This window comes from Zosterops lateralis, assembly GCF_965231275.1.
Source record: "Zosterops lateralis genome assembly, chromosome: 5".
Taxonomy (NCBI): Eukaryota; Metazoa; Chordata; class Aves; order Passeriformes; family Zosteropidae; genus Zosterops; species Zosterops lateralis.
This window is the reverse complement of record NC_139766.1, coordinates 29,702,547-29,712,021: the sequence shown is the minus strand read 5'-3', so window position 1 is coordinate 29,712,021 and position 9,475 is coordinate 29,702,547. Positions and strand designations below refer to the sequence as shown.

At 35.2% G+C, this 9,475-nt stretch overlaps 1 protein-coding gene across 1 annotated transcript in view; it reads right to left on the bottom strand.

Annotated features, from left to right (window-relative positions):
* Positions 1 to 253: 253 nt before the first annotated feature.
* ZDHHC2 (zDHHC palmitoyltransferase 2) overlaps positions 254 to 9,475 on the bottom strand; it is a gene marked incomplete at its 5' end in the record, with an annotated part of 32,894 nt that continues 23,672 nt past the window's right edge. The window contains 7 exons of the mRNA XM_083862371.1: positions 254 to 380; positions 3,331 to 3,408; positions 3,855 to 3,964; positions 5,026 to 5,118; positions 5,282 to 5,408; positions 7,320 to 7,452; positions 8,220 to 8,340. Of these exons, the coding sequence (XP_083718497.1) occupies positions 3,368 to 3,408; positions 3,855 to 3,964; positions 5,026 to 5,118; positions 5,282 to 5,408; positions 7,320 to 7,452; positions 8,220 to 8,340 (625 nt within the window). The 3' untranslated portion in view covers positions 254 to 380; positions 3,331 to 3,367. The remainder of the gene's footprint in view (positions 381 to 3,330; positions 3,409 to 3,854; positions 3,965 to 5,025; positions 5,119 to 5,281; positions 5,409 to 7,319; positions 7,453 to 8,219; positions 8,341 to 9,475) is intronic.

Genomic DNA, 9,475 nt, shown 5'->3' with positions numbered 1-9,475 from the left:
AATTAAAAGATAAACTTTCAAAACCAAGCCAAGAATGTGAACTGATAGTAAGGAGGTCACATTTTTCTTATGCTGAATATCAAAGTAAAACCAGCCATTGAATTTTTACAATTGTAAACGCAGACAGTTCTTTTTTCCACTTTCTAGTACTCAATCATCCTTCACCATTCAAACCCAGTAATTTTAAAGTTGAAGCATCCTTTATATGGTTCAGAAGTAGTATGTTTAGTTTCGTGTTTCAAGCAGTGACATGGAGACAGCTAATCATCTGTCAGTTTGTTTTCTGAGCACATCCATAGAGGAGCAGACAGGAGCAGCTGGCCAACAGGGCTGATATTTGGAAGAATGCATCTTGCTTCCAACAACAGCTTGATCTTAAACTGGAACAGAATATTAATCACAAAACACATTATTGGAATCAAAGAATATGTAAAAATTATGTTATTGTAACAAGTCTCATCAACTTGAAGGGGAAAGTGACTAACAGCAGAAGAAAAATCCCACCCTGAAGAGGAACCCAATAAGACTGTTCACAGATATGTTATTAATCTACTTCAGGATGACAGTGATAAGTACTAACTACACAGCAAGCAGGCCACCAGTTTATCAGATGACACAAGCTATTTTTACAGTACTTCCAGATACCAACATAATGAAAAAACAATTCTCTGTTACATTAGTGTAAACTACATCCGGCACTTTTGGTAATTAGTCCTCTGCTGAAATATGAAGGATTATGGGATACAGGATATTGAACAGATCCTTCAGTGGGACAGAAATTATAATTCTAACACATTGGCAGGGGCTGCGGGCTGTATTTTTCATATCTAAGATGGAATTACTTGGTTTGTTTTTTTGTTGTGGTGACTTCAGCAGTTTTACTAAAAGTATTCTATTCAATCTCTAGGAAAAAATATAGCTTAGATATTGACAATAATGTAACAAACTTAAATGCAAAGTAGCTAAAAGAAGTTTTTATATAAGGGCTCTTATTCCAGTAAGTGTCTGTCACATAAATGTAGACAGTAACTATCTTTTTTGTTACTTCTCCAGAAAGTTTTAACTGCCACACATAAATATCTCAGAGCTAAGGGTACAACCAATCTGGTGCTTATGCTCATGCCAAAGAATTACCAGTCCTTACTACCCTTCTGAAAGTGCATGAATCCAAGCAAGGCAAAACCAACTTCCAGGAGCCCCTTTACGTGACTTCAGACTTACTCTTTGGAACATAACCTCCTCTAAAAGTAGTCTCTCTTTAAGAAGCCACATTTTAAAATGGATGCTTCCAAAAAGAAATAACACCACCAAAACAAAGCCCTCAAACCCCACAGAGTGAAATAATCAGACTGCAAACACAACTCTTTCTCAGATGGGACTAAAAGAAGAAAATAATTAAGAAAGAGTACAAGACATTTATCAAGCTAAACTGATGGAAAACCTGCCCACTTCTAATATCTTTAGAAGAGTCATAGACTGTGTTCGATATTCAGAGTAATCTGAATGACAAAGTTCCAATAAAATGTACACACTCTTCAAATAAAGATTAAAGTTTAAAAGCTATTACTTAAGTAAATGAAGTGTTAGGACTTTGGAAAGTAGAACTGCAAGCTGAGAAAACTAGTTGCAATTAATGGTATTTTTGTAACAATCCAAGAATCTATTCCTTTAAAGTCTGTCTCCAATATTTTACTCTTGATTAGTGATGACATGTAAGACATTAAATTAACTGAAGGTAAGTAATTTAGTCTTTTCCAGAAGTTGTTGTTTTGTTGAAAGAACTTACAGATTAAAGAGAGCAGAAATGCAACGTTTTACATTTTGAACAAATGGTTAGAAATGAGAGGTTTATATTCCATTAAAATATCATACACAGAGCAGTGAAAATTGCAGTCACCATCTGAGTTTCCTTCACTCATCTCTTTAACTCTGCTCTTCTGACACCCACATTTTCAACACCTCTAACACTTCACATCATCATCAGATGTACCTATATCTGGAACTGTGTCTTCATGACTGAACACAAAACCAGAATGCAAGGGCCAAGAGGTTTTTAAATTTCTCTTATGAACCAAACTGAACTTTCGAGAACTTTTTGGTACAAGCTATGGGCCCATCTGTTGGTATGTGCACACCTACTAGTTTAGTAATCTGCCTTGACAGTGCAATACCATTCCTTAATGGGTCTAGTAAGAATCACTGCAGTTCCCTGATGACTTTCCATGCCTTTCATTTCTTCCATGAAGGACCACGAGCAACCTCACAGTCATGACAACACGTCCAAGAGTCATATCCCACATAAATGAAGGACATTCACTTTAGACACATTATCAGGATGACTGAAAGGTGCTTCCAACAGCTGAGAAGAAATTACCTTGCTGGAACAACTCCTCTGTACCAATCATTTGGTATGCAGAAATTCTTAGGGTTGAAGTCAAGTATTTTTTCAGTTTTTAAATTATATTTATTATAATTAATTATTATTAATAATTAATAATTATTAACTATAATTAATTATTAATTAAATAATTTAATTTTTAATTAATAATCTAATTCCATAAGTTTTGGTGGAGTTAGCTATATTCAAGTAATAGAATGAATGTGATGATTGTGTTCATTCTCCACAACCCAGGGTAAAGGACATCTTCTGTTATGTACCTAACAGAATTTACTAGCTGCTTCTCAATTTTGCTTTCTGGGAAGTCTGTGTTGCAAGATATTAATGCAAGAACTCAAGAAAATCTCAGCTGTTTTTGACAACAGATGATTAAATGCTCAGGAAGTCATACGGACACCTTTTGTCTTCAGTAGGCAGTATGTTTTTACTATTAAATAGGATGGAGCTCAGTTCCTGACTCAGAGCAAGAAACTTATTTATATTAATATAATAATAGCTTATATATTAGACTGTATCTTTTTTGCTTCATCATTTGATAGACTTTTACCTGTTTTAGCAGACAAAGCTATGATCTTTGCATTCAGTATTAAGAACCAGCCTAATTTTCAAATTCAGTGTTACAAATATTGGCTGAACAGCTTGAATACTCACAATTTCAGTATTTTTCTTAAGAAAGGGAATAATAATAATAATATTATATTGGACTATTACCTAAAACCCAATGAGTATAAGGACCAAACTAATTTGCAAACATGACACATCAAGAAATAGAAGGTTTAGTGTAAAGTTATGAATTCATGTGCTACTACACATGGTAAAAAAATTAATTGAAGAAAACAGATAGGATGTGTTTTAGTAATTTTCTTTAGTGCATTCTTCAAATAGTAAGGAATAATCAAATAAAATACTAAATACATAGAATATTAACATACCTTTCCTTATATATTCAGATGTTTCTTTTAAGGGAAATTAGGTTTCATTTTCCATGGTTAATGCAGGATTGCTCATACCTTAAAAGACAAAAAATAGTATTCTCCTAGGAAAAAGTCTCATGTCTATTTCAGCAAATAATACAACCTTGAATTAACAATGATTTTAATGTCATTACTCTATTACCAGGTCTAGTCCTGTCCTGTATCTATCACACAGCTTTTCACTAGCGGCAAATAGCTGTCAACTCATTTATAGCCAATTTGTTGGCAAAGGTTCTCTCAGGTCTAACTTAAAAAGTAATTAACACCTACTGGTATCAGTGTTCTGATATCCCTTGGTGAGGTTTAACTAGGAAAGGCACTGCAGCCTGACACACAGAACTTCCTACAAGCATGTATTTAAGAAAAGCTTCATGAATTTTGGTTCATGGATACAAACCACATCACCGTGGTCATTGTTGGACTATATCCTCCAAAACTAGTTTACATAACACAAATATTGCAGCATTAAGTCAACTCCTTACCAACTCTGCCCTTTTCAGCCTTTGCAGTAGTTTCTGACCAAGACGGTGTATCTGTAAGTAGGTGGCTCTGGGAATCACGCAACGGCTTTGCAGGAAACAGATGGTTCTCACTGTAGTGCCGATAAAAAGAACATTAGTGAACTGCAGTAATTTTTCATCATCTTACCACACAATACAAACAGTTTGTCACACGCAGTATTTTCCTTACCCCACTGTGCTTCTTGTCTGATGAAACACTACTTTTTTTATCATTACATACATTACATGTAGTTGCCACAAGTGCAAACACAATCTAATAAGTACAGGGATTTTTAATTTGCTATTTTATATTAATGCATGTACTTCAGCCCCAAATACACTCTATATACCTATATATTCTTCACTACAACAAACTTGACATGATAAATAGTGGAGAGAACCACTCCAAAATCTCTTTCCTAACATAAGCTACAGAATGCTGGGGTAAGATAAAATGTCAGTAAACAGCTAGCTGAAATGTCATATATTTCTTTTATGAATAAAAGATTATCAGTATGATTCCATTATCATTTCTTAGCCACATATTCACTATACTTATCATACTTACATAAATGTTTCAAAAAACATGCAATATGAATTTATTTAAAGGAGAATATGCATACTTTTCACACTTTAAATATGTCATGTCCATCAAGGATAAGAATTAATAAAACATGTTCTATTATCAGCAGAAACAACACTTAATATTCAGCTTGCTGTGTTTTGGCCCAAGTGCCATTAGGGACAATTCCCTTACATGAAACAGCTTTCAGAAAAAGCAGGCATCCCCCAAAAGCCATACAAGGCAATGGATTTGTATCAGAGGCAGACTGACTAACCACCTCATACCTATGCATAAAGAATACTGCTGATAATGATGGTTAGGCAGGTGTGAAAAATTCAAGTCCTGGGATGCCACTGAACTGAGACAAAGCATGTCAGGGGAAAAACCCACCCCACCTCACTTCCATAAATTTAAATATAAATCTGAGGATTTTCTGATTTACAGCTTAACTGCTAAAATATGACCCGGATTTACTAAAAGGATGGTCTTCATTTGCTTACCACTTTTAAGTATATCATACATCATTCTGTTTATGTGTACATAGTGAAAAAAAAATCTATTTGAAATGGGCAACAAAAAGCAGATTACCTTTTGGATGTTGAATTAAGTCCACCAGGTGTGGAAGCTTGCTCAGGATCCTGATTAACAAGGCAAGTTGGAAAGGAGCAACCATCCCCTAAACTGAAAAATTCAGAATTAGTGTCATACGTACAAAGAACTCTCAACTTAGAAAAACTTTTTTAGTTAAAGTATTACTATATCTTATTTTCAAAAACTAACTATCCCCCAAACTCACTGTGATTATTCAACAGTTTAAACAAATGAAGCATTAGGAACAGCATACCTTGAAAACACAGGCAGCAACCAGTATTTCTTCTCATCACCAAACACCTGCCTTAGGTTTTTGCTGAAGCCCAGGCTAAAGCCATTCTTATCTGTTCTGTGACGAAATATGGGAGCTCTGAATACCTCTTAAAAGAAAAAAATTAATTAGATAGACCTCTTAGCAGGTTAGCACGTTTAAGTCTCCTACCAGTACTTAGGCAATTGCACTGCAGGTGCCATCACCCAACAGGAAAGGCTGTACTGCCCAAATGACTGAGAAAGAGACCAAGTGCACTCTTGGAAGCCAAAGTCAGTGCTACACAGGCACTGTGTGTGTGGAGCAAGTGCAATGGCTGGGGAAGGGTGGAAGCCTCCTTCACCCTCCTCTCCCATCAAGACAAAGAAGAGTGAGGAACTCAGTTTTTAAGAAGGCATGTATGTTTACATGAAGATTTCAGCATGCAACTATACCACAGACAGTGTTCAAAAAAGAAAAACCTAAACAAAGGGTTTATTACAGAAAACGTAATGGAAAACAAGAAAAAGTTAACTTACTTTAGTAGTAAGACTAGCTTTTCACACACTGGGGTATGAAAATACAGTGTGTTTTTGCCACTGCATAAAGAAACGTCTTTGCTCATAGACCCAGATTATTCCCCCTAGCCATCCAACCTAAATTTCTGGAGAAGAGCTAAATATAGCTTCAAGTGTTGCAAAGTGCTTGAAGCAGAAAATTCATTCAGTTTCCACCAAGTGACTGATAGCCATTTAATTCCCTTAATTTGCTATACATAGCAGGCAAGCTCTGATGTCCTGACAGTACATCTCCCACAAACCATGTCATTGCCATGCTCAGACTGCCCTTCTGCAGTCAAACCTTAGCTATCAACTGCTGGAAATGACCTTCCACATGCAGTGTGCATTAATTACAATGGGTTTTAAAGAAGGGGGAAGGGAAAATGGGGCACCCTTTTAGATGCCCATATTAAGCTAGGAAAAGAACTCCCAGGATAATTTAAGCACAGTCACACTTAAAGCTATCATGGCTTCATTACTAAATTACCACATTTTTAAGGCTTCACATATCAAGAAATTTCCCAAAGTAAAATGGAGAGAGACACTAAGATCTTTTGGAGTAATTTAAGTATGCAGGAAACATGTTATATTACCAGTATGGATTTCCATTTGTTTTGAAACCACAGAATGTTGAATTAGAAGTGTAATTATGATTATCTCTGAAGAAAATTTTTGCACTAAAATTATAAGATCAGTTTATAAACAGAACACTAATTTATTTCTGTTCAAATAAGTAGCTTTAATAAAACCTTTCTCTACTTATAACTAGATAGAAATTAATGCCAGTAAAAAATTATTCAAAGTCAATGAATTGTTAGAATATTGAAGAAACTCAAAAATCCCAGAGGAAATCTTGAAGTAAACAGGCTCTCTTCCATTGATACAGATACCTATTTTCACACTAAAATCATCATTAATCATCATGAACAAATCCAAAGAGGACTGGAAAAAACAGGTCAATTCATTGGCCTGACGTAAATCAGGTTACGTCAACAGGAAAGCATTTAGAGATTTAGAAACTGTAGTGACCATATTGCAAATTTGCATTATTACAGTTCAGCATGCATTATTACAGTGCAGCATGCAGAACAGGCACTCAAGTCTTCCACACTTTATTTATTAAGTTTTGTGATCAGACACATGTGCATTCAAGCATTACGTGTGCAAGCATGCAGTAGTCCTTCTAACATTTATTAGAAATTTATCTTGATTTTATTTTAATTTTTTTAGTTTATTCAGTTTCTGTTAACAAACTAGGTGGAAAGCAGTGAGAGCAAGAATATTAAGTCTATTAACAACTTTGCCCTTTGGGGCAAGAAAGAGTCAAAATTTCCAGGCAGCAGAAGAACTTGGGAGACTTCTAACCAAGATCCAAGGAGCTTCTGTAGAATTGACCACTTCCTCCATTACCCCCATGCATATAATATACATTTATTATTTATTTTTTCGCTGTCAAACACAGAAGCATTAAATCTACTTACCTAAGGTAGATTTGTTCTTGCTGACAAGCCAACAGTGATACCCAAAGAGAGAAGACAAACTGACAGAAAACATTGCCGCAGCAAAGAATAAAAACATGATGTGGAACTTGGCTTGAGTATCAGGAAGGCCATTCTAAGAATTAAAAAAAAAAAAAAAAAGCCATTAGAATTGGGGAAATAGCTGTTTCATTTGATTATTTATAATCCTCTATTCAGCCAAATCAAATTCAGCACACAGACAAATACGCCACACAACAAAAATATCAATACAGGGATGATACACCTTCTATGTACAGACAGCCATGCAAATAGGTTGGTGACAGCATCTAAGTTAAAGAAACAGGCCCTTTTTTGGGAAATTTTAACTACTGAGAGCAAGAATCTGAAATTTAGATCTGAACTTTGAAATGTCTTTTAGAGAACTGTCATTTGGAAAAGTGAAGGCTATGATTGTATACATAGGCTATACTTTTGCCCATGACATTAGGAGATCCTAGTTTACAATGTAATGCCTTGGAATCACAGAATGCCTTGGCTTGGAAGAGACCTTAATGATTATCTAGTTCCCAATGCCCTGCCATGGACAGGGTCACCTTCAACTACACTAGGTTGCTCAAAACCCCATCCAAAGTGGCCTGGAACACTTCCAGAAATGGGGAATCAGTAACTTCTCTGGGCAACCTGTTCCAGTGCCTCACCACCCTCACAGTAAAGAATTTCTTCCTAATACCTAGTCAATATCTGCCCTCTTTCAGCTTAAAGCCACTTCTCTTTGTCCCATCACTACATGTCCTTGTAAAAATGTCTACCTTTGGCTTTTTTGTAGGTCCCGTTAGAATCTTAGATTTCTTGCACAGCAGTAGCTTAACACAATTAAAGACAGTAGATTAGAGTACTTACTGTCCAAAACTTGATAAAGTACTGCAAATCTGTTGCAGCAATGAAAAGACAATACAGTAGCGAGTAAGCCAAGAAGAGAAGAAAAAATTTGTAATTGGAGAATCCTACACAGTTGTTCACCCTGATAAAAACCAACAAAAAAAGACATAAAAATTAAATGTCATGAAAGTATTCTTTGCTTTCATCCAATTAAAATTAAGCTTACTTACTCTAAAAACATTTATACCAGCATGTAAACCAAGTTTTGCTTCTCATCTCTGCTGCCTCAGGCTACTGGAATGGATTTAGCTTCAAGTCTTGAATTAGTGTAGTAACCCAAATCAAAACACCACCACCATCACCACCACAAAAAAGCCCAAAGAACTTTACCAGGTAACACCACTTTCAACAGCTTACTGAAATTAAATTTTCACTTATGGTATGAAATTTGTTCTCAGCACATCTGATGGAAATGTGATTGCAGTTAGCTATTTTTTTTTTAGTTTGCAGGTAAGTATCCATGTTATACCATTAAGCATAGGCCATTGACTGCATGTCAGTTGGGACAAGTAACAAGCCAGAAACTGAAACTTCACTGAATTTTGTGAGATAAAAACAGTCTTATTTAATCCAGATCCTCCTTCATCAATCATACTATACACTTAAAACTTCTCATACTATAAAACTTCTTAGTAAGATTCTTAAACATAAGAGCACTCAAAGGAGATTCCAAAAAAATATTTATATTTACATAAAATAATGAGAGAAATGCTACTCTGGAATAGAAAACATTCCGTATCAGTGACAACATGACAGGGAATAAGACATTAGAAACACATATTTATGTTAAAATATACCTCATTATATAATTTTCACTTATTGGCTTTAAGATCACCTGTTTTCCCATTTGTAAAGATTTTTATACATGATAATGAGCAACTAGTATACACCATGATGATGAGAGTGCATTTAGTATCATAGCAGCTTCCCATTTGAGACAACATATTAAGTATTATGAATTTTAGAGCTCCATTAAACATATAATGATATTGCACCCACCAAATGAAGAAATATTGGAGTGCTTCCCATGGGCAGTTTATTGGTAAACTGCTTCCTCTTTTCTTTGGTTGCACTGAGAAGCTAATCAAAGTTATCTTTGCACTAACCTTGACAGAGCTCTTCATATCAGTTTAAAAAACCATAACTGATACTGCTGTCAGAAAGATCAGCCAATTAAGAGAAGACTACACCCATAAAAATACTTTGTATTGATAAAT